Source organism: Mycteria americana, chromosome 6 (genome assembly GCF_035582795.1).
Source record: "Mycteria americana isolate JAX WOST 10 ecotype Jacksonville Zoo and Gardens chromosome 6, USCA_MyAme_1.0, whole genome shotgun sequence".
NCBI lineage: Eukaryota > Metazoa > Chordata > Aves > Ciconiiformes > Ciconiidae > Mycteria > Mycteria americana.
The window spans coordinates 25136720-25161836 of NC_134370.1; the positions used below are offsets into that span (position 1 = coordinate 25136720).

The 25117-nt window shown below is 35.6% G+C and overlaps 1 protein-coding gene across 4 annotated transcripts in view; it reads left to right on the plus strand.

The window, feature by feature from the left end:
- The window catches only part of ADK (adenosine kinase), a 299685-nt gene that overhangs the window by 66919 nt on the left and 207649 nt on the right, over positions 1 to 25117 (plus strand). For all 4 annotated transcript variants that reach the window (XM_075505130.1, XM_075505131.1, XM_075505132.1 and 1 more), the window contains one exon: positions 15554 to 15632. In XM_075505130.1, coding sequence (XP_075361245.1) covers positions 15554 to 15632 — 79 coding nt within the window. The remainder of the gene's footprint in view (positions 1 to 15553; positions 15633 to 25117) is intronic.

A 25117-nucleotide genomic window follows, 5' to 3' on the forward strand; every position in this document is an offset into this window, starting at 1 on the left:
CTGTATAGTAAAATAAATACAGTTTTTTGCTATATAATATATCTTTTATATATGTACACATATATACATTTTTTCCTGATACTTGGGGTTTTTTGTTTTTATTATTATTTTTGTTTTTATTATTAGTCTTGTATGAGTTAAGAATCAGTGAAGTGGTTTCGGAGACCATATTTGTTACTTCTGTATCGGCTCCTTAGATACTATTGAAGGATAACATCTCAGTATTGCTTGGTTACTAGAAGGCAGGCTTTAAACACAACTTGCATTTGGCTCTGTTTTGACAATAGAAGTTAATCTTGTATGGTTTTTGTTAAAGCACTGTTGAAAAAATAACTTATTGAGCTATTTGCGGTGTTTTTTTAAAAGATGTTTAAGATTTCACATACAGTTTAACTGATCACAGATGAAACTGTAAATTAATACCTCATGAGTTTTACTGACTGCAGGGCATTGTTTGTAATTCAAAGCTGCTTTGTTCCTACCCACTAGGAAAAGACCCTGTTCAAGCAAACAAATTAAAGAGTTCACCGTGATATCAAACTATTTATTAAAACTGAAAACTCTAATTTTGAATTTATTATTTCACTGTGACTTTTATAATAACCTATTTGGAACATATTTTTTAAAAGCCTAAATCTTTAAGGATTGAAAGAAAATATATAAAATTGGTTTAACTGTTGGTCTTAATCCACCTTGGTCAAAATTTTGTACTCAAAAGAATTACATGACATACAAAAAGAGAAAACATTGCAAGTTGCTTCAGTTCAACTTGTTCTTTGATCAGATGCATTTCCATTCCTACTGACTTGTATATAGTCTTGATACAAATAACAGCTCTATAACAGAAAACTTGCAGGCAAATTTCATGTATAAAGTTTAATTTTCTCACTACCACTGCTCATTCTTAGCTAGAGAGAGTCAGGATGAGTACATTTGTTTTCAGCCTCCTTTTTTGTCTTCTCTAATCTCAGAAAGGATTTGGAGGGAGGCCTTGTTTTATACTTTTACTATTTTTACAGTATAATTAGTAAAAATTGGAAAGGGAAATAGTTTTACACAGTTTGAGACATTCTTCATATGGTGAGATGTAAAAGGAGCTCCTGCTGGAAAAAGAGAGGCTTTGTCCGTGAACACAGTCAAGCCCTTGCAGAGGTGTTCCCCTAGAGAGTGGCATATTCAAACTTCCATGGGAGTCACCCACCATCTTCTGTCAGGTATAGACACTTTCTTTAAGCTCTCTGCTCCATAATGTTGTCTGTGGATCATCCCACAAGACTACATGCACTACAGAAAATATACTTGAAATGTGTTTGAATTAGGTAGCATTGCTGTAAGGTGGTGAACATCACTGGCCAGCCTTTGGTGTAAGGGCCAAACGTCTTTTTGCAAGTGGTTCAGCCACACTAACATAAATGTAACACTCTGCCCAAGTCTTCCCAATAACAAAGCAGCTTGCCGTGGTGATAAAGACTACTTAAAACAGCTGAAATGGCTCATGCACCTCTGCTTGGTATTATGTAAGAACATAGTTATGGTCACATCCAGTCAGTTCAAAGGCTCAATTACTAGTATTTAAGGCTGGAGGGAAGGACTGTGAAATATACCAAGCATTACTGAATTTCTATATTTGTGTTGAATATTCTCCCAGCTTCTAACAAATAATGTTTAGACAGTTTGTGAAATGGAGATAGTAGGGGCTTTGGGGGAGTCGGGAGGGGTTTTTCTTTCTGACCAAATAAATTTTGCTAGACATTTTGTCCATTAATTTATCCAGTAATTTCTTTAATCCAGTATGCTTCCGACATTCAAGGTCTGCTAAGGAAGGAGTGCCATAGCTTCACTGTACAATTTGTAGAAGTATATTCTTTTCCATCTTTGGAATCGGTCACTAGCTTGGTTCATTTATGCCCTTCATCTCTTGTATTATGAGGTGATGTGAATAATCACAACCTATTCCACTGATGAATTTATAGATGTGGATTGTTCCTCTCCATAGTTGACCCTTCTAGACTGTGTCCTGGTCGTCTTCATTAATGTGAAAGCATTTTTATGACTTTGATTATGCCTGTTGCTCTTCTCTGTACCTGTTTGTCTTTCATGGTTTCCCTTTTAGGGTGATGAGGACCAAAGCTGCTTATGGTGTTCATACTGTTGATTTTCACTCTGTCATGATGATGATCTCCATTTTTATTAGGAGGAGAAGAGAACAATCATAACATTGAGATTTTTCAACCTCGCTTATCTTATACATGAGCAGCAGTATTTAGGTCAGGGTCCTTTATTGTTTTAGGACTATTTTTACTTCATGCATACCCATACATCACTCAGTGTGAAGACTTGACATCCTCTTAAAAAATACGTTTTCTAAAATTGGTGTCTCATATCAACCTAAGGACATTCAGATTTGCCCATGGAAACACTCTCATTCTGGTCTTGTCTAGCTATTCAAAGTTGCTCTTTGAGCTATTTTTCTAGTCTTGGTGGATTCTTGCATCATTCTCATCATGCTTAATACTGGAATATCCACAGATACTACAAAAAGATGTGTGGGGGTATTTTTTGTATTCTTATATGTGTTTTCCTTTTTCCCTCTCCCCAACAGGAGATTTAGGTACAGTTTTGAGGTGGGTTTTTTTGTAGTATTTTTCTTTATTTGTGATAGGGAAAGTTAAAGAAATGCTTCTACCACTTGGAGAAGTGGTTGTGATTGCTCTGTGTTTCTGTGGAACTTCACTACAGTTGCCTGATTTCTCAAACAGCTGGGTATTCTTTAACTTCTGTGACCTTAATGTGAAAGACTATGTTTCAAACATCAAGTGAGTCGTTGACTTTCGTTTTCATCAAAACTTCACTGTGTGGTGAGCTCCTTTGCAATCTCCTTGTATGTTGGTTTCTCACCTGTGGGAGCTTTCGTGTTGTTATGTGTAGAAGATTAAAGGAATGTTCAACCTAGAGATAAGAAAACTGAGGAAATGTCATTCGATTTTTTCCTGTACTCTAAATTATAGACACAGAGAGCTGGTATGAGCCTCAAGTCTATTGTATAGCACCAAGCTAAACATATATAGCTGGAATATCTAAAAGGTTGTCTAACTGTTCACAAAATGTGAGTGAAGGAGATTCTTCCTCCTCTATGTAGGGTGTCTCCTTAGATGTGGTTAGCTTTCTGTAATGTGTAGTCTAAATCTTAGTTAAGTTTATTTCTGCCTACCTGCAAGGATATGAAGAAATGTTTGATTTCTTTGTAAGAGTCATTATTCAGCTGTCCATCTTGTTTCTAGATGTTTCTTTTCTTGACTAAACTCAATTTCTTCAATCTTTTCTTACACATCATGTTTTAATACCTCTTACTTTACTTGCCTGCCAATTAATTCTCCAAACTGCTCTTCATCTTAAAGTAGGCTACCAAAATTGGGGGTCTTCATTACTATTGAGTAGAAAAGAGTACGTTTTCCTTGCATCTAACGTTTGTCATCCTTACTACTATATTCTAGAAAAATATATGCCATCCTGCTCCCACAACTCCCCCAGCTGCCACAATGGAATTATGTTGCTGACTGGTTTTTACATTTTTGATCCTCTGTTACCTTCAGACACCTTCCGCCTGCCCCCAGTGATACTACTGCCTAATCCCAGTTACTTCCTGTTTGGTCCTTGTTCCTTAAATTTCTGTTTTATCAGTGCTAGTCCTCACTAGCTTTCACTTTAAAAGATTTTGAAATTTTTTTTCTTAATTGTATTGGGAACATTGAGCGAAGTGATTTTTTTTTTTTTTTTTTTTTTTTAAAATCTATTTAGGTTTTGCTAAGTTTAGGTGCCTGATTATCTAATAAATACTGACTGCAAAACAGAACAGGGTAATCGCATCTGGACCAAGCCTGAGATGTAATTTGATTATATAGAAAATTATAGTTTTAGTTGATGCTTTTCAGTTACTGGTGTAACAACTTACGAATACTTAGTTTTATTCCATATTTCCTGAGTTTGCTTATGAAAGTGTCATGTGAGAAAATGCCAGAGACATTTTTTAAGTTGAGATTTATTATGTCTACTTTTCTGTTGTTCCATACGAGGCCAGTTATCTTGTTGAAGAAGGTAATGCATATTGATTTGTAAAGAAAATGTTGATATCCAATTAATGGTCACTGTGTGACAGTTAACTACCAGGTGCTTATGCACTGGTGTTTTGTTCCAACAGCTTTCCAGACATAGACATTAACCTTCGGTGGTCTATAGCTGCTGAGTTCCCACATTTCCCAGTCAATAATGTATTTCTATACTTCATAAAGACAGATTAATTTTTTTTCCTAGTTTTTGCAAGGCTGAGGGTAAGAAGGTAAGTTTTGTCCTCCTTCATTCCAGCCTTCTTGGGAGGGGAGACATTCTTTCATGAACAACTCCTGTGATGAAATGCTGCTTTTTAGAAATATTGTTCAGCAAAAGAGCTGGTGTGATTCTGTGAAACTTAACAGCTGACCATAAGCTTCTTAATAATAGCATAAAGATTAACACAGGGTATCATTAAACATGTCTTAGTGTTGTAGTGGCGTGTTGTAGGGTGTATACAGACAGGGGAAGTCAAAATGACTGGTTTATCAGAGGGAGCCTCTCAATGTTGTCATATTTGGGTCAATTTGGATTTTTCCTTTCAACCTATGAGTTGTTGCTTTGCTGTGGAAGTAGCCTTTTAGTGCTGCTTGGAACATTGCTTTTTGAAATGATTTATGCAGTACTATTCCCTTGCAGCTTTGCTGTAACTTGTGATTTTGGGGTGGGGTTCTTCCCCCCCCCCCCGTTCATTGCACGTGCTAATTTTTTTTCCCCCAAAAGGTGACCCTCTGAGATTGTGCCTATGGAGTGAAGAGATGGACTGAATTGTCATAGGCTGTGGGATGAGTTATTTTTAGCTGTTGGCATTTCAGGCTGGAACACTTCATTCTGCTGTGCTTGTTAATGAGTCATCTGGAGAAAATGGCCTTCTTGCTTTCAGGGAGGGTCTGTAGCAAATAATAATAGGCTAATCTCTGCAGGAGATATTCTGTCAAGTAACTAAAGCTTCAACTAGAAAATATGTTGAAATGGAGACTTATCATCTCCCTGTAAGAATAAGCATGCACTCATTATTATTATTATTATTGTGTTATAATGTATATGAAAATCTCAAAAACTGGAAGACTGATGAAGAGCCTAGTAATGGTATAATAGTGAAGCATTTTTGAGAAAGAAGGTTAACTGAAGACAGTCACCTTTTACAGATAGAGAAGAATATATAGTTGCTTCGTAATTCAGAACATCGTTCACTTCCTGAAATCTGAATATGTTACCTAGATCTAGGAGTCTTCTGGAAAGAGTCCTAACTAGGTAAGCTCTATATAAGGCTTGCATCCTTGAGAGAACCCCAAATTCATCCACATTCAGTGTATTATTTTTAAGGATTATCCAGCATCTTTGTCTTGGTCCCTACTGAAGAATATAGTTTAAATGTTTGGGGGGGGGGGGGGGGGGGGGGGGGTTTGTTTGTTTGTTTTAATTTCTGTGTGCAATTCATAGTCTTTACTTTGACTTCTTCCTTCAATGTTTGAAGGTTTTGTGCTGATACAACACAGTAGGCTTTGCTTTGCAGCTGAAAATATCACCACTCAAGTAAAAAAATTAATATAAGAGTAATCAAAGTTGTTAATCTGGTTGCTTCATTTTTCTGTTATTGAAATTCCAGAATTCAGTAGTGCAAACGATTAATTTATAAAAAAAAACCTATGCAAAGATTTAGGGAGAACTGTATGAAAGACAGGGGAAAGAAGACCCCCAAACCCTATTCTATAAAGGAAATGATTTGAAGAATAGCATCAGTGTCGAGTCTTTTTGTCACCTTTTGGTACTTCTAATGCCACTTACAATCTATATGTTTACTTTCTTTTGTTTACACATCTTGCTTTTATAAAGCATATTACAAGCCTGAAGACTGTAATGTTTTGGTGGCAAGAGGATGTCTCCTTTAGAGCTAATAATTTTAACTCTCCATTGATTATTTAGCCATGTGGGTTTGCTTTTTTCAATTATCAATGGAATATTGAGATAAAAGAGAACATTTTATTTCACTTCATTCAGGTAAATATTTTTGCATTATTAGCACCTCTTGACCCTTCAACCTGTACTCTTTTAACCCATCTTCTCACATTGCTGTGATCACTGTACAAAATGCTTTCAACTAATCAAGTTTAATGATTCTGATATTACCAGTGTGTGCTGCTCCTAAATAACCCACAGGGTTTAGACTGGGTTAGTCAAGATAAATATTTTACATTTTAGAAATTTAGCATATATCTTCATTGCAGACAATAGTGTTGTGGTCAGAACACTTAAGAAACATATAAATAAGCTGGTGTAAGTATCAGAATGAACTTAATTTGCAGTAGCATGGAAGTTTGCATGGGAAAACATACCCTGTGTTTTAGCAAAAAGAATTTTCCTAAACATCAGGCTGCTGTGGCTAGGTGTGCTTCCAAATCCTGATCCCATTTGTTTATGGCTAGTTTGAGTACACTATACTGACTTTCTAGATTGTCCTGTAACTGTCTCCCTAGTAGGCAATTTATGCATCTTCTCAGGTAGCAGTGTATTCTATATATCCAGTCTTTGCATGTCATCCCACTGGCATAATTTCTCCTGCTTGTAGGAGAGCCAGTTCCTTTCCAAAAGTGAAGGGAACATATTTCCATGTTACCCCTTCTGAACAGTTCTGGTTCCTTCTTTCTTAAATATCCCCCCCCCCCCCCCCCCCCCCCCCCCCCCCCCCCGAGTATCCTAAGATGTTGATAATAAACAGTTGATTCCTTCTGTAGTTTCCAGTGCCACCTAATGAAAATAAAGATGTGGACACATGATTACATACTTATCAAAAACTTAGAAAAAAGGAAATATATTTGGAAGTATGCATGTGTGCTTGTGGTAATAAATATTGCCAGTGTTTTTGAACTACAGAAATTCATGTTAGTCACCTACTTATAGTGGGTAATATCTTAAGGGATATTCAAGACAGAGCTGCATTGAGAAACAGGGAGGTTAAAGAGAACTAAAAAAAAAAATCTTACTTGGTATTTACTGTTAGTTGTGCTCAAAGCAGGGTTTTCTGCACTTGTTATTTGTTCATGAGGAAAATTATTATAGTTCACTGCATGTTAATGGGAGCTTAGAGTGGACGTATACTATCTTCTTGGTCTACTTAAATATCCTCATGTATTTTTAATGTTTTCTTGGCTTAAATTTGCTGACTGGTTACTGATTTAAAATAATTTAAAATAGCACAAGGGGTGAAGAAAAATAGATGTTTTAGCAGTGTAGTTGAATTGACGTAAACCATTTATATTATTGTAAAGAACAAAAAATTGATTTAGACTGTGGTTAACAACTGTCACTGTTGTTTTGGACTTTGTTAATAGAGAATATTACTCAGATAAAATGCTTCTTAATCTGAGTGATGTATGGAAACAATTAGTTTATAATTTGGTTTTGGAACAGCTCTGTCTGCAAAACTTTCTGATATTTTATCGACTCTGAATTGGAACCTGAACTTTGCAACTTTGTTAACTTATTTTTTACTGTTTTACTGTTTTGGTGTATTTATAGATAAAAGTACAAATTGTAAAGTTGCTGTAGTAAAATAATTATCTCTGCCAGGTATGAGTGCATACATTTTTTTTTTGTCAGTTCTTTACAGGCAGCTTAATATGATTTGCTCTACAGCTTTAGATAATCTAAATTGTAGCAAAGATAAGATCTAAGATCTCTTGATGACTGAATACTTTTAATAGAATATTTGCCAAGAATATTTTAATATTAAGTTAAACAAATTTTCACTTTGAGCTGGAGTAAGTTGATGCTCGTGAAACAGCAGTTTCAATTAGCATTCACTGAAGGTTTATTGACAGGGAACGCCTGGTGTCTACAGTGCCAAGTGGGAAGCATCTCTTGCAGTCTCATATGATTGTTGCGTAATTACAATTATGATCTCTAATTTGCTTTTAATTTTGTAAATCTAGTCTTATTTTCAAAACCAGTTGGTATTACTTGTTTTCCTGCATTTTTATTGTAGGACAGACAAAGCTATTGATGTTAAAAGGATTAAGTAGTATACTACTTCCTAATATGAAAAACAACTTGCCCTTTCATTGATTAGTTAGCAAGGAAATTTGGACACGAATAATTTACTGGTAGGTCTCAGAAAGCATGTATTCTTCCTATACTACTTATGAGAAGCAAAAAAATGACACAGTTTTTTTGGAAGTAGTATTTTATACAAACTGCCAAATGTGTACTGGGAACATCAGGAGCAAGTGTAAATGTTTTTGTAATACTGCTGAGAAATAACAAAGGAAGTGACCTTGTTCCTTAGTGCTCCAGAACATACTTTGGCACATCCAAGGATGAAGAAGGTAAATGCTACATATTTTTCCCTGCCTGCAATGTCTTTTGACCCTTATTGGCTATGCATAAGGGTAGGGAGCTATTTCTGGCTATGGTGTTTTGCAACAAATACTATGGTGCAAATCTCTAGATGTATCCGCAAAATTTTTGAGTTTTGGCTGATCATTTAGAAGATCTTCCAAAAAAGGCAGTAGGGGGGAAAGCATAAACTTGTAGTGGATTACTGAACTGATGAAAATTCTCTAATAGTATTTCTGACTACCTATCCTCAGCTGAAACTTTTTAAAATATTTTGATTAGAAATTTAATAGAGGGAGAGAAATTTTAGTCGTCTTGACCTATACTATACTAATCGTATATAATACACATATTTTAAGGTTTGTGAAGGTACTTTGTGTGTATATAATTTGTGTATGTATTTGTAGTGTTTAGTGACAGTTAGAATCAGAAATGTAATCTTTTAATAATCTAGTGGTATAGTTTTTCTTTTCATTTTCCTACAGCATTTCGGAATATCAACAGTAAAACTTGCCTTGTGGCTGATGCTTCTGAGTGTAATCATGTAAATTTTTGAGATAATGTAGAGGAGGAAGATATCCAGATAATCTGGAATAAGGGCGGCTTTTCAAGAACACTCGCATAAATTTGCCTGACTCTTTGCTGAGAAAAGAAAAAAAAAATTACTTTGAGAAATGTCTTTAAATCATGATCCTTAAGAGCTGATGTTTTAACCTTACATTTGAATGACTGTTACTTTTTCCATCTTGTTTCAATATGCCTAAATGCAAACACATGTGGAAAATGTTCTTTTGGCTTTTATCAAACTGACATTTAAGTGCATTTTTTTTCAACCTCACTAACATTTGTGGTAAAATATTTCAAAGCTATGAATCTTACAATTTGCCTATGCATTTTTTTTTTCTTCTTTCATATATTAACATTTGGTACTCATAATCCTAACCTGGTTGGAATTACTGGCTTTTTTTCATTTGCTGTTTGTTTGGATGAGGTGATTAGGAAAATACTTTATGTGAAATTCTAGTTTGCAACAGTAAATACTTCCATGAAGAGTCACTGTTTTCTGAACTTTAGCAAATAAAGGAGAAAAATATTCAATGTTTTATTCAATGTTATATTCAATGTAGCAATCATATTCCGAACACATTTAGCTTTCTGTTGTGTTATATGTCTGTGGTGCTAACCTGTCTCCAATACTTCCTTTTTAGCATGTTTCATTCTTCCCCTCTACTCCCCTACCTATTCCCAAGCTCTTTAATTCTGTGCCAAGCTAATAAGGAGAAGAACTAGCTCTGGGTAAAGTCAGTCATTGCCAAGCAGCTGTTATACAGTTTTCTCATGTACCTCTGTGATTGTACCTAATTTCTAAAAGGCAGTATTTTTGCTCTTTCAGGTCCAATTTTAAGTAAGAACAACCAATTATATCTTCATCTCAATCTTAATTGGTTATATGTCAAAGACTAGGGATGAAATAGTTCTTATATTTAACTATGCTTTCTAGGGTTTGAACTTTGAACACTGAGTTGTACAATTTAGATAGAGAAATTAGGTACGCTCTTTAGTGTTAACAATATGAATTACTTTTCTTTTTACCCACAGTATTTGTCCTAAAGTATTCTCCCTTTTACTTCTGTTTAAAAATAGTACCTTGTGGTTTAATTATAATGTTTGAATCTTGAGACTAGAGCTTTTTCTTAAATCTGAATTAGATCTTTCTTAGCATCAAATTATGAGAGCTTCAGCTTGCCTGCTAACACTGACCAGGGAAGGCTGTCTTTCTACAACATGTGCCCCATCTGCCTGGCGGTGTGGCTGCCTGCATCGTTCTGGCATTGGCCCAGGCTGTGATGAAACTGAGAATGTGACAGACGACACGCTTGTCCAGATGTATGCATAACTACTTCTGCCATGCTCTGCAAAACAATCAGGATGCAGGTTTGGCATTATTTAGTTGTTTGTGTTGATTTATTCCTTCAGGGTATTCTTAAAAAATAGAAATAGTATTTGGTACTTTTTTGTAGTTTTACTGAGCTTTTAGTATTATTAAAATAGGTTGTATAATATGATGCTCACTCACATTTTTTTCTTTAATTTATAGAGTGATTTCATAGACTTTCTAACACAGGTTACTTAATTTGAAGATTTAAGTAGATTTAAAAAAATGCAATTAAAAGGATCAAACATCTAACTGTCAGTGTATTAGTCTGGTTCTCCTCACAGCTGAACATTTAAGCTATTGCCATGTCTTAATATGGCTACTTCTTGCAACTAAAAATAAATATCTGGGAAAGGTGTCAGAATCACCATTAATTATGATTTTTAATTAAAATCTAATTAAAATTCATCCAATAGCTTGAAAACATACCAAATCTTAGTCTACCTTTCTCTCTAGAGGAATCAGCAAAGGCTCCCTCCCCAGCCCCAGTTTACCTCCAAAGAAAAAAGTTAGACTTATGTGCAACTTGCAACCTTTTATTGATTAAGAGGTTTCCGTCTTGGTGTTTTTGAAGGTTTTTATAACACCAAACAAATGTACAATCCACTGGAAATATTGTACTATTAGTATACAAAATAAGCAGATTTTTGTCTTACATTCAGGCTGTCATTATCTGGCAAAAATTATTCTTCTCTCCTCTCTAGCTGTTTTTGGCAGCTGACTTTTTTTAAAGTGTAGCTCCCTGCTGATGTATGCTTTTGAGTACATCTTGGGTAATAAGCAGATGTATCAAAAGATATCCAGGGCAACACACCCTGCTGAAAAAACAAGAGATTACTTTTCTCTACTTCTTGCAGATAAGTAGCTTCTGACATATGCATCATATGTTTTTTTCCTGGTGCTCTCTCTATAGAAGACATTTAAATGTTGGTATTCTATGGCCGTTTCACTCTTCAAAAAGAGTTTCTTTGTAGTCTAATATAAGTTGTGTCCAAAAACTTAACAGCATTACTTGAATTGCTTTAATTTTCCTTAGTGCAGCTCCATTGCCTTATGTTTTCTGCCTTCAGTTGTAGGGAATGCTTTATGTGCTTATTTTTGTTGTCAGTTTGGTTTTGAAACCATGTGAACCAAACATGAGTGTATTTGTTGCTGTATAACATAGAACAAGAAGATAGTCCCAGCTCAAAAAAGCCTCATATTTTGTGTATAAAGCGAGTTATGAGAGATGGGTATTGATCCAGGAGAGGATTGCCAGTCATTAGCCTGGAGAATAGCCTCGGGAAATCACACAGCCTTGCTGATGACTTTGTTAGGTATTATGGTGAAAGATAGTCTGAAGGAAGATTTAAAGTAGGTTTGCTAATATTCATAGAAAATTCTAGGAACTGGACAGTGGATGATATCATGGGTTAGTGAGAGAAAAGGTATTTTTGTTGACTGCTTTGTGCCCGGAGGCTGTTGTAAATCTGAATGTACTGAATGAAGGATGGTATGTTCAGTGCCATAATGCTTTGCAGGGCCTTGAAAATGTAGAGAAGTGGCTTCTGCTTGAAATGACGGAGGAGGGGCTAGAAGAGGGGTGCGGAGAGAGGTGAGCTGGTCAGAGGGATAGCTGACACAGATGATCTTTGCAGCTGTCTGAAGGGATTAGATATTAAGATGAGGGCATTTATCTGTGTAGTACAGGAAATCATGCTTTTAAAGAGGTGTATGAGAAGGCATATTGTAAGGTTTAAGCATAGTGTGGTAAGAGGACCCAGAGAAGAAGAATAGTGATGGTCAGGTTATGAATGGTTTGAGTGACAAACAGGGTGGTGAAATTGTCAGCAGTGATGCTTACTGGGGGGAAATTCTAACAGCTGTCTCCAGTTTGAGATAATGGTGTGGCATATGTAAGAGGAGTCTGTGCCTTTTAAAAATAAGCCTCCACCTCCTGTAATGTAAGGAGGTGTATTTAAAAAAAAAAAGTGTAAAAATTTTATTCTCGTTCTTGTTTGTATTCTTTCATAAAATAGTTTCTTCCGTTACCTTCTTAAACATTTTTTAATAGCCGTGAATTCTGTCAAAAGTGAAGCTACTAAAAAGGAGCACCTTTCAGTCTCAAGTTCAATGAGGAGTCAATCCTTTTTTAAAAAGGGGAGGAAAAAAAAGCAACTGACAGAAGTGCTATTGCCTTTAGTATAATTGGGCAAAACATTAACATAACCTCTTTGGTCAGTGCTAGAGTTGATCAGCAGTATCACAGCTGAAAACATATGCTGCTGCAAATGCAAACTTGTTTTTGTTAAAATATGCTGTAATGTGGTGAACAAATTCATGGTACCAAAAATAGGGGCCCCTCTATATGGTGCTGATTGTGGGATTTATTATTCTGTTATTTAAGGTAATGGTATGTTGCTAGGTCAGGAGAAGGGTCACAGTTCTCAGATATAGCACAGCCTTAAGAAATACTCAGAAAGACCAACAATTGCAGAATGTGAAACAAAAATATTATTCAGACTTGCTCATAAGGTTCTAATTTTCTTGAGTTATCCTAAGTGTGATAACAGCTTAGTCCTGAAGCACACACAGAAGCTCTGTTTAGCATTCCCAGGCCTCAGAGCAGTTTCTACAGTTGAACTTCCTTCCTTAAAATGGAGAATTTTATAAAAGCAACTTCCATGTTTCTGAAGCATGCTGGAATGACAGTCTTCTCTTTGCAGGTCAGACATACAGCAGACAGTGACAGAATCAGTGTTCCCACACTGCCTGTGCCATCTGCTGACATTTTGAAAAATGTCCATCTAACTGTTCATTTTCTTAAGATAAAAAGCTATTGGCATTCTTAATTTTGAGTTCATTCTTTATACAACTTGGTTATCAGGCTCTTGTGGATTAGAACAACACAATTGATATAATCCTTTTGATGTGTCATGGAAAATGACCAGCAAAAATGACTTTTCTTGCATTTGTATGAACTCGTGTTCTATTTTATATAACAGACCTTTAGAGGTGTTGAGTTTACTATCTTAATTCAAAGAAAAGGAGTTAGGTCTTTTAATATTTGGTCTGAAATAGTGACAGGCAGTTGCCATTGTTTGTCTTATTAAGTAATTGTAAAATAATTTGTTCAGATTGCTTCTTAGATTACATAGCTGTCACCTTGAAATCTTCATAGTACAGACAGTATTTTAAGGCTGTTTCCAATTTTTTCCCAAATTCAGATACCACCTTTTTTATTAATTCAAACTACAAGGTAAGTATTTAAATACATACCCATCTAGATTGAGAGCTGCTAATGTAGGTGATCAACTACAGTATACTAAGTTTATAAGGTTTAACATGCAATTAAATAATACAGACATAGAAACATTAGATGTCTTTAGGTAAAGGAATTAGAATATCAATTGGCATGCTTGTAGATACACAAGAATATAAAAATAACCATGTGATTTAGGCAGTACACACTCAAATTGATTGAAAAGATAAAATGTCAATTAAGTTAAAGAAAAAATATTGCCACAATACTTAGTTGGTTCATGATGGTTTGTATGTCTTTGAGAAGCAACTGTTAGGAGACCTGTTGTTTTTTGTTATTTTTTTTTCCCACTCTCAGCTACTTGCTATCATTTGAGGTTTCAATTGCTTGACTTAGAATTGGTGGATAATTAGTAGTGTGGATAACTGTGAAAATCATATGTAGTAATTTAGTTCTTGGTTCTTTCTAATTGTCTGCCTATCGGTAGTTTGCTAGGGTGAGTAGCTCATTATTCAAACATTTTAAATGGAAAGTACTGTAGACATAAAAATGCTTTTATTAGTAACATGGTATTGAAAATCAAAACCTTTTAAACAAACAAGTCATTATTTGACAAATCTATCCCCAAAGCCATTGTTCACATACTATAAGGAGATTGGGATTGTGAGAGGGAAAGGAAGGGTAAGGTTGGCAGATAGTGTTCATTTTTCACTGTGTCTGAAATAAAGATGCGTCAATGTTTTAAAAGATGCTAAAGGTGAATACAATAAAATATGTTGAAATGCATCTAACTGGGAAGCTTCATTTGTTAACGGTAAACATCTAAAGTTAATAGACTTTAAGGGCAAATCTATGCTATTAATTAGAGTTGACCTGGAGGTCATTTTGGCCCTCAAAGGTGCAAACAAATTTTACAGTAAACATTTTAACTTGCCTGCAGTAGTACTTCCTTCTGAGTCTAATGTCTTTGGAGGTTGTTAATCCTGCTGTTTAATCGACTAATTTTGAAGTGTACGTAGAACTTAAAGGCATGATACAGTATTTGTGCACAGCTTCCCTGCGCTCCCCACAGCTTGCTTGTTCTAGTGTTCTTTTCTGTGACACTTTACTTCCCTTTTCTACAGCTGGTTCTTAAGCTGTGGTGTGCTGTGATCAGAGATGAAAATGTACCCTGGACAAGGAAGAGTGTCTTATAGAACTCTATCTGGGTCTTAACCCTAAAGTTTGATCTGAAATATGAGGGTAGATATTTCTGTTAAAAAATTTAAATATTTGTTTCAATGTTCAAACCTAATAATACGTTACTGAATGTTACCAGAGAATGCTATGTTTTCATAGTAGTATGACTTGAAGGATTTGAAAGCTCATCTGGAGACACTTGGCTTTTCTGTTTTCAGATTTTCTCACATACTAATAGATTGGTTCATAAAAGTGCTTCACCTGTCAAAATGTACTATTTCATATGAAAACTTAAAACATAGCACCATTGTTTGGGTCAAGTTAATTTTGAAATAGACACCACATCTCCTCAATCTTCTCACTTAATTTTACATTGTTTCTAGCTTTAATGAAGTAGAATAAGTATCTGAATGTCTTCATTTATGTAATTTTTCTTGAAGCATATATTTTATCAATCTCACAGTTCATTGCAATCAAGTTTATGCTTCAGATAATTTTTTTTTTTTTTGTTATTTACTCCACTTGCAACCTTAAGGTAAAGGATTCAAGTTGATGTCACACTTCGCTTTGTAATTTGAAGAAAATCTAAATAGATATTTCCAGTTTGCACCATATGTAACAGCTAACGTATATGAAGTTCTTGTTTTCAGACGACACCATGTCATCTACTTGGAATCTTCATGTCATTTTTTGAAAACAAACAAACAAAAATTGTAGAGTTTAACTTTTTTCTTTTCTGCTTTTTCTTTTAACAGATTTGAAGAACTTGTGAAAAAGTTCAAAGTAGAATATCATGCTGGTGGTTCTACTCAAAATTCCGTTAAAGTGGCCCAGGTTTGTTCTTCCTTAAAAAAGAATTACTGATAATTTGAATTGTTTAATCAGCTTAATGCTCTGTATTGTCTGTGTTCATGAGCGCTACTGAGTGTGTGCTTGTGATTCTGTTGCTCAGACTATGCTTGTGTTTATTCACATGATTTATTTTGAAGTTGTGCTCTTTATTCTTCTCACACCTTTTCTGTTAAGGTTATAGTTACAACTACAATGTACCTAAGAGTGGAAGGGAGGGTTTTAAGGAAGATCGAGCCAGGCTCTTGTCAAAGGTGTATAGTGGAAAGATAAGAGGCAAGGACAAGGCCCCTAGCTGCAGTTAGGAATCCTCCAATGAGGAGAAAAAAGTCACAATGAGAATGGATAAACAGAGAAGTTGTTGAATCTCTGTGCTTGGAGATTTTCATAACTTACCAGGATGAGTTTTTGGGCAACCAGATCTAAATTTGAGGCTGACCCTGCTTTGAGTGGCAGGTCGGACTAGAGACCTGCAGAGGTCCCTTCTAGCCTGCATTGTTCTGTGATTCTAACCACATTTATCTTGTAAGAACTTGAAAGTTTGTCCATAAAAGATTGAAATGTAGAAATTTTTTTTTTTTTTTTTTTAATACAAGGATAACTTTTCTGGCTATGCGTATGATGAAGAACAGTAATGATGAGTTGGGTTTCAGGTATATTAGCTTTTCGATGAGTAAAGTATGCCTTTTGTCACAATACTCCTAAACATATACCTGTGTGTATATTTTTAGATTGTGATAGATGTACAAATCCTATAAATAAAAATATACAAACTGTATTTATAACCTTTTTGTTAATGATCCTGGCTTATTAACTTCCAGACTTCCTATATAATGAAAACTTACTACCAGATAGCATTAAATGCACATTTGGAAGGAATTAAGTTATAATTTAACAAAGGTTGCCCCTGCCAATAAAAAGGAAAAATTCATTAAAGTAATAATCGCTGCTCCTTTGTACAAAATAGTTGCTGCTTCTTTACTAAGGTTTTCATTTTCTGAAACCCCAAATGTCTTGAAAATATTTGTGATAAAAATATTTCACAACAAAGAGAAATCTAAGTTGCATGTGTTTTACTGCATATGGCATTATAATTCTGAAAGGGTTATATTTTTTTACATACAGATAGCTTTCAGAGCTTTTTGTTGGTTTTTTTTTTTTATTCTATGTGGTCAAGCCAATTTTTTGCTTCTGATACTTAAAAAACCAAAAACAAACAAACAAAACCCCCAAAACCCAAAAACTCTTCATCAGGAGAGCTCAAGTTACTGGATTCATTCTGTCCGTATGACTGTTGCTTGACCTGTGGGTATGGTGTAGAGGTAGAACACTGTTGATCTCTTCCATGACAGCTGATTAGAGGCCAACTTTTTGGAGGGAGTTCTGCAACTGCTTATTACTTCAGAAGCATGAAATTCTGCTTCAGTTCCTACATCTAGATTGAGGAGGTTTAAAAGCAAATGCATATGGTAGACTCAGAATTTCTCAACTTTGAAGTGTTCAAAGAGCCCAGGATTTTATTTCCATCTCTCCTTGAAGAGACCTCTTTGACATCAGCTAATTTATTAGTAAACTATGTCTCATACTTAACTGCCTCTTAATCTATCAGTCCAGGTGTTGTTCAATAATTATACGATGAAGTACACAGAACCTATATGGAGTCAATGAAAAATATGAAATTTAAATCAATGGAATTTAGGGGTTTCTATGTCAATGCTCCTTTCTTCTAGTGATCAGGTTTTGAACTTTTCCCTTTACCTTGGCTCTGAGTTGAGAGCCTCATTCGGCTCCAGTTGCCATCTGGAATTGTATTTGTCTCCAGAAGGGTTGTCATCTCCTAGTTTTTGTTTCAAATAAGATTGAAACTTCAAACAGTTGTGCATGAATAACATAACATCACTGAGAGGCTTTACAAAGAGGGATGGGAAGGTGAGAGAGAGAAAAGAGAAATCTGGAAATCTTGAAAGAAGCTGTCATTCTGTAAGCTTTAGCAGAAGAAAAAAATGTGAGGTTAGAAAAAAAATAGTTTAAATGTAAACCAAAAAATAAACTAGAAATTCTGGAAGAATTTTTGCAGCAATATTCATTGGCATATTGGAGAGAATAAGTGTGTAAGTAGTCTTAGATCTGAGTAACTTAAATATTTATTTGTTGAAAGTAACAGGAGAAAGCAAAGACTGATTCAGGAAGCCTGACTGGTGGTTGAGAAGTAAAGGACCAATAAATAAGTTCAGAGCGCTGAGGTGGTCACACTCTAAGTGAATGTGGATTCTCTGCAAGAAGGCGTGTGGGAAGAAATCCTAAGAATACAGCTCTTATTAATTTCTCAACTTGTGTTACTTTATGGGAAAAGCTTGAAACAGTATGCTAAAAACTGAGAAATATAAACTAAAAAGTTTGTTTCAACTTTTTAAAAGTTGGTGAGAAACAAAGGCATGTTAAAGAAAAGCGTCCTTGGAAGCCTGACTACAATGGAACACAACTGTCTGAGTAGAATGGCTGGAAATGAACAAATGGCCTCTGAAGTCTGGCAATTGCTGTTTTAAAAGTTCATTTCTGAGAGGGAAGAGTGTTTCATTATGGAATGCAGTAGGAAAATTGGAGAGCAATTAATAAAATGATTGGAATAAAAAAAAAGAAGAATTTAAGAAGCAACTCATAAATCACGTCATTGAATTGTTTGTTTCAAATAGTCTGCTGCTTTAAGGGTCAGAAAAGCAACACTATGTTTAAACAAAAATACCCAAAGGCAAAATGGGTGGGGAAACTTACAGTATACGATGTGTTTAAAAAGGAAAAATGAAACTGTCATACGCTTGCTAACATGGTGTATGATGATCACCACTTCTGTTATACATGCTCATATATTTTCAATGTTTCTTTCCTATCTGTAAAGGTAGTGAGATCTACTCAAGAAAGAATGTATCTGTGTTCCTGAAAAGGAGAAGCCAAATTATTAAAAAAAAAAAAAAAAAAAAAAAAAAGAGAGAGAGAGAAAAAGGGGGTGAGGGGGAAGTCTTAGAAATATTGCATTTATCATGTGTGAGAAATTTGAGATGGTAATCACAGAAAGAGGCAATAGGAAGAAGCTCTGAATTATGAAGAATACTGGGAAGAAAATGAACCTTAAATGATGGGGTTTGGAGCTAAAATTTAAAGCACCATCAACTATAATGGAAATGAAGATTTTAGAAGTTTACAAAAAATTAACCAGAATTGCAGTCAAGTTGTGAAAAGTAGGATTAGATTTTTCTTTCCTAACATGTTAACAGAAAGGAAAGATCTGAAGTGCAGCCTTGAAAGAAAAATTTGGCAGGTAAGGTACTAAGGGGAATCTTGGTATTTTTTCAATATTGTCTTGCAGCAGAGCAAAAGTAGTGTGTGGCACGCTGCAGGAGTGAGGGGTGGTTGGAGAGCATTGTGAGAATCAAAGCTGAATGTTGACTGCCCAAAGTGGGCATTATGTGGACAGGGTATCTCAGTAGGCTCAGAAAAAGAAAAAGGTCTGGATTTACCAGGGACAACAAAAAGGATTGTTTTGAAGAAATGTTTCTAATGTATGATGGAGAAGACAGATTTTTGCAAAATGAAATGCAGAAGCGGAGTCAAAACATACATTAGAGGGAAAGCTCTATAAAAGGAAAGGAAGGAGCAAATGAAAAATTATTCTGTTGCAAAAGAAATACAGAAAGCTTGGATTAAAAATTGAGAGGATGGAAGATAAATGATAAAGGGGCAGAAACCTGGAAATATCACTCTCTTACTTTTCAAAAGTATATTATATAAATTTTTTATAAGTACAATAATGTTTTTTAAAAATACCTGAAAATGGTGAAAGGGAGTACCAAGAGTAATATGAAAGTAATAAAGAGCGGTACTGAAGCCAGTGAGATAGGATGTTTATGTTCAAGTTCTCTGGGATATTAAAGTTATTTGAACATATACTGATCTTGAAAAGAGTGAGGAAGTCAAAATTATTTTGGTTTGACCTAACTCACGTATGAAGTAGGGGGGAGGGAAGTGATTGATGTATTCCAGAAATGACAATAACAGGCATAAAAATGGAAAAGATAAAATAAATGAGATTACAGTTTAGTCATTCCTTAATGAGTTTAAATTAACAACAAATTATGTCTTGGGAATACTAATTCATATTAGGAGAGGAATGGTGACAGAAAAGTGAAGAAAATGGAGACAGAGAAGCGTCTGAGGGGAAAAGACAAAACTGTTTGAGAGGATAGGAAATAAGTAATCTGGAAAGAGAAAAAACAGTATAAAAATCCCAGTGTTGCTCTGATTCTGTGTCCCTCACTGTCCCATTCTTGTTTCTTCCTTACGAATCTGCTTTTCCATGTCCACTCTCATCTTTCTTGGGTGTAAATTTGTTCACCTCGGAGAGAAAAGATGGCTGACTAGAACAGATTGAGTACTTCTAAGGCCTTAACGAAAAGTCTTATTGAAATATATTTATTTTCATTTAAGACTTTAGTACTGAGTGGAAAAATAGAGATGGACCATAAAGAATGGGGAGAGAGGAAGAGGAATAATGATAGGGTTTTCCTGAGTGCAGTACAATACAGAAAACAGTTGGAATCCAGATTATCAGTAAAAGTGCAGGTAAGGCACTTCTAGAGGTGCTATGTTACTATTAGACACAGTTGTTGGGATTTTTTTTTTTCCTCTTAAACCACCAGTAGGGAGTGTTAATAACTTCAAACTTTGCTGGATCAAGCTGTAATTAATCAGGCATCAATCACTGAAAATTGCGTGATAGTACTTTGGAAAATGAGGACTAGAGATGATGAACTGAATTGCAATCATTTAGTTTCTGGAATAGAAACTAAAGTTTAACTTTCCTGTTTGCTTTAGTGATCTTGGCATTGGGATTATCCTTTTATGCTAATTCTTAATTTTGCTTTGTGTTTAAAGTTTAAGTTATGATGCATGCATAACTCCATGTTCATGCATGCATGAACAGGGAGGAGAGTGGGGGTATCAAATTGAAACTGCAGTGTGCTGCTCTGACCTTTACTTGTCTCATTAAATTTTGGCTTTATATCTAATAGGATATGTGACATCTTGCTTTAATCTGAGCTCTTGCAATCCCTCCAAATGACTGGATCCATTATATTAAATCTATAAAATATGCATACGTGTAACTGCATGCAGTTCATAAATAACGTATTGTTTTAGAGTTCTGCCAACAAACTAAATTCAGATTTGTGAAGACAGTATTTCACTACTTCTCAGCTTCCTTCTGTAATTTTAATTAAGACTGTGCCTGTCTAGCAACAGACATTGATCTGGAAGGAAAAAAAAATCTAAACCTTTTAATAGGGCTTGGGACTTTAAAGTATCAAAAACGGATAGCTTGCAGACAGGGCAAGTATTGCTGACCAGGCCATATTTGCATGATTTTTATCAGTGTTTATTTTGACTTTAGAGTCCTGAGGTTAGAAGTGCAAGTAGTAGTCTTTGAAGTTTTATCTTTCTAAATCAAGTGCTGGATTTAGAGTCTAACTTGGTAGAATTTTATAACTTGGATTTTAAACAACACAACCTTGGCAACAAACAGCACATTTTCGCTCTTGTTTTTCTGGAAGTGCATATAAAGAATGCCACATTCTGCATCCTCAGAATGAGCACTCTTGGTTTATGCTCAATTTCTTCATAGCTTATTTTCATTCTAACAATTCTGCTATTGCTGTGGATCTGACTTAGCAGCTAGAGAGACCTATATTCTATCGTTTATTCACCCTCAGAAGAATTGTGAAATACTCATTACACAAGTTTTATTACTAGTGATGCCATGTGAACTTGGAAGAACATATCTTGACACATTTCAAGTTGAATTTGTAGGACTGGCAGGTAAGGGAAAACGTAAGTTACAATTCTCGGGAAGCTTTCATGTAGATACTCTTGGGACTTCATAATAATGTTTTTATAATACACACCTCAAAATCATAATGACTCCCCATTTTTTTCCACACTACCTCTCGCTATCTAATAATAAGCTTTTGGTTTTTTGTGGTTGTGTAACATTTTTGCAAAAAGCCTACATACTCTTGTTAGATACTTTAAAGAAGCTTGGTTTTAAACTAGAGTGTTTGTTTACTCTTAATAATGTGTTGATTGGAATGACTTTTAAATGAGGGATAACACTAAGAATAATATGATGCTAAATTTTGTTGAGCATTTGTGTCCCACTGTCTTCTGTATGTCAGGGAAGTATGACACTTTCCCAGTATCAGCCTATATTTCGAGGGCTTGTAACTTCATCCCAATTTTTATTCTTCCATGATGATGAACTTGATCTGTTAATCTAAAGTGATTGTGCTTTTTAGCATTTTAATAAACTGACAAGTTTGATAACTTAATTTTGAAAAATGAACAGATTCATGCTTGTTTATAAAAAGCAATATGTGCTGAAGTCTTAGATGTCTTTTAAGTTTTTACTATTTGTTGTGTGAGTAATTAGCCAAACCTTGGCTTTATATTAAACATATGTGTGTACAGGGTCATGTCACGCTTAATCCAAAAATAGTCTGTAAAATTACAAATTTATCTATGAAAAATACTTGCAGGCAGAACTGCATTTTTTAAAGAATATAAGCTGTAATCTTGTAAACATATAACTAGCTCATTGCGACTGGTTCCATGCTTTTAAAATTCGATTTGTACGTATTTGCAAAGTAGTACCCTTGGCTAAACATTACTTTTGTGCTTTTGTACTATTGCATGTAGTCTACAAAGTCCATCACACATTAGCTCTTCAGTGTTCAGTCATTTAGTAATTTCCCCCTCACTTTCTTATCATTCTATGTAAATGGACATATAACTGTAGTGAATTTAATCTTTTCCTCACTTATGAATGTTTCTGGATTACTTTTATACACTTGATTAGACTGAGGCATAGCGGGAAGAAAGATTTGGCTCGGGAGCAGGCCTCAAAATGTATTGGATATGCATAACTAGGAGAGAGGTAATGGAAAAGTTATCAGGGAGGTCACGCCACGCATGCTCTCAATTTTTTGATGTTCATGCAACTTTGCAGGACTTATCATTGTTTTATGGAATCCTTCATGCCATCAACTAGAAGTATTCTCTGTTCTGCTTATTGTGTGCTTAAATTCATTTATGCCACAAATACCTTTCTCCAAAAACTGTTTCTGGAATAGTGCTCTCAGAAAGTGCAAGTCCCCTGAACGACTTTTTCCTACTACTTAGTGAAGCAGAGAACATTTAGCTCTATATCTTTCTGTTGACCAAAAGGAAATAGGTCATTTTTTTTCCGAGAGAGAGAAGCTCTGTCCTTTCTGAACCATTTGGGTCAGAATCTTAAATTCCTCAGAGATAGTTTTGGCCTTATGCTTGATACTCCTTAAGCAGCTTCATTACATCCCCCTACTCAGATGGGCTTGGTGGCCCCAGCAAACATATGTTTCCAATATTTTCAATAGTTCAGTCCAGCTTTCAAGAAAAAGCGTGGAAAAAGCTCTCTAAACCATTTTCTGGTTTGTATGGTTTAGTAAACTTAGGGGTATAGCCTCACCTTCTCTGCCAGAAAACAATCCCAAGGCATGTGTTTTCTTCTATGCCAGCTCCTGCATGTTTCTGCCATGCCATGCCTGTGTAACATTCCACCAGTGTGGTCTCCTGTCAGTGACAATGCTAGCACCCTGTGCTGTCCTGCAAGTGCACATACCTGCTTCTCAAACCTATTCAACATAAAAGAAGATAAAACAGAGAAAGAGTTAGGACTTGTAGCTAAATTTTTCCTATTTATACCTTGCTAAAGTTTATATGCTACTAGCCAGTAAACTGAATCTCTTAAGCATCTATCTCCAGTGCTGTGGCCAGTCCTAATGAGTGAGACTTGTTCTTGGTGAAGGAATAACAAAATGTGCCTCAGTGCTGACAAAAATAGTCGTTTAAGTTTGTCTCTCTGGAAATGCAACAATGGCTCTTTCCACTATTGCAAAGACTATGTCCCATTGATAGTGTCACGGTGGACAGTGTCACATGTCAGTGACATCAATTTCCTAAGTTATTTATTCTCTCAAGGGCATTCTGTCATTCCTGTGCATTTTGAAATTAGTGTATGTCAAACACCACAGTGATGTGTCTGTGCCTCTGACAGAACAGACAGCCTTTCCTCTTCAGAATTATAACATGCAGCTTGGGAAACTGGTGTAATGGCTAAGCTGATTGGTACAGATATCAGAGAAATTCTGTAATATTTGAGAGCTGCCTAGATTTTTTGGAAAGCCTTAGAGAAGATTTCTAGACCTTTTACTCCACGGTACCTAAGACCAATTTCAAAGCCTTATTCAGAGCTACCTAGAACAGTTCAAAAAAGCCACAAAACCACTTCATCGTTATGCCAAACTCCACAAAATTCTAAGCAAACTTCCCCCAGGTTAAAGCTGGGTGGTACTCAAGCTTTTTTGTGCTTGTGAAGGAAGCCCATACATTGTTTCTATGGTTATGGGTCAGATGTTGAAAGTAAATGATGCAGCAGTGTACTGGAGGACCTAACTTTTCAAGGTTACTGATAGTGAGGCTTTTTTCTGCGCACCAGTAGTGGTTGCATGCTGGGCATAACTGCATACAACTCTCTGTGTATATTCATAGGCCTGAGAATATAGTTTCAACAAATACCAGGATGGTCAGAAAATGAAGCTCCAAAGAGCCTGTGGCATTTTTTCAGATTCTGCGATGCCAGGCCCCTAAATTTGTCCTCTTGAAAATGAGACATTTTTAGTTGCACCATCGTCAGTCTACAACAGACCTTGTTATGAGACAGATGGTAACTGTTAAACATTGTAAGACAAATGTCCTTATGTGCATCACTTTGGTATGGAATTGGGTGGCTGACTGCTGGTCACATGGACTTGCCTGTTTGACGCACCAGAACCACAACCACTTATTTCTTCAGGTCTTGTTCCTGGCCAGCAACATCACTAGGACTGTGGGAGGAATGTCTTTGAAATATGTCACGTCTGAAATCACTTTAGAAAAACAGTAGAGTGAGTTGTACAATCACATTCCCCATAAATCCATTCAGATAGAACCTTGACGCTCTCTCCTTCTCAGTGTGTTTGAGTGAGCTTCAGAGTGCATATGCAGCCTCTGTTCATCCATCCAAAATTGTAATTTATTTAAATGATTAAAAACTGTTTCCATATTCCAGAGTCATCAAACATCAGTTGCCCACATGGAATCAGAAGGCACTATATAAATGGTAGCAGTTGGCTCTTCCTGGGAATGCAATTCAGCTGCCTGCTGCTTGACTCTGCTTCTATGCCTGTTTAGCTATGTTAGCACCATGTTTTGGAGCTGTAAAAATTTGTCAGTTTTTTCAAAAGCAACAAAGGAATTTGGGCTCTGTCCCTAGGCTAATGTCCAGCTGAGTCAGTGGACTCAAACTTCATTGATTTTTTGGTTTTGTTTTCCCCTGAGCCAATGCT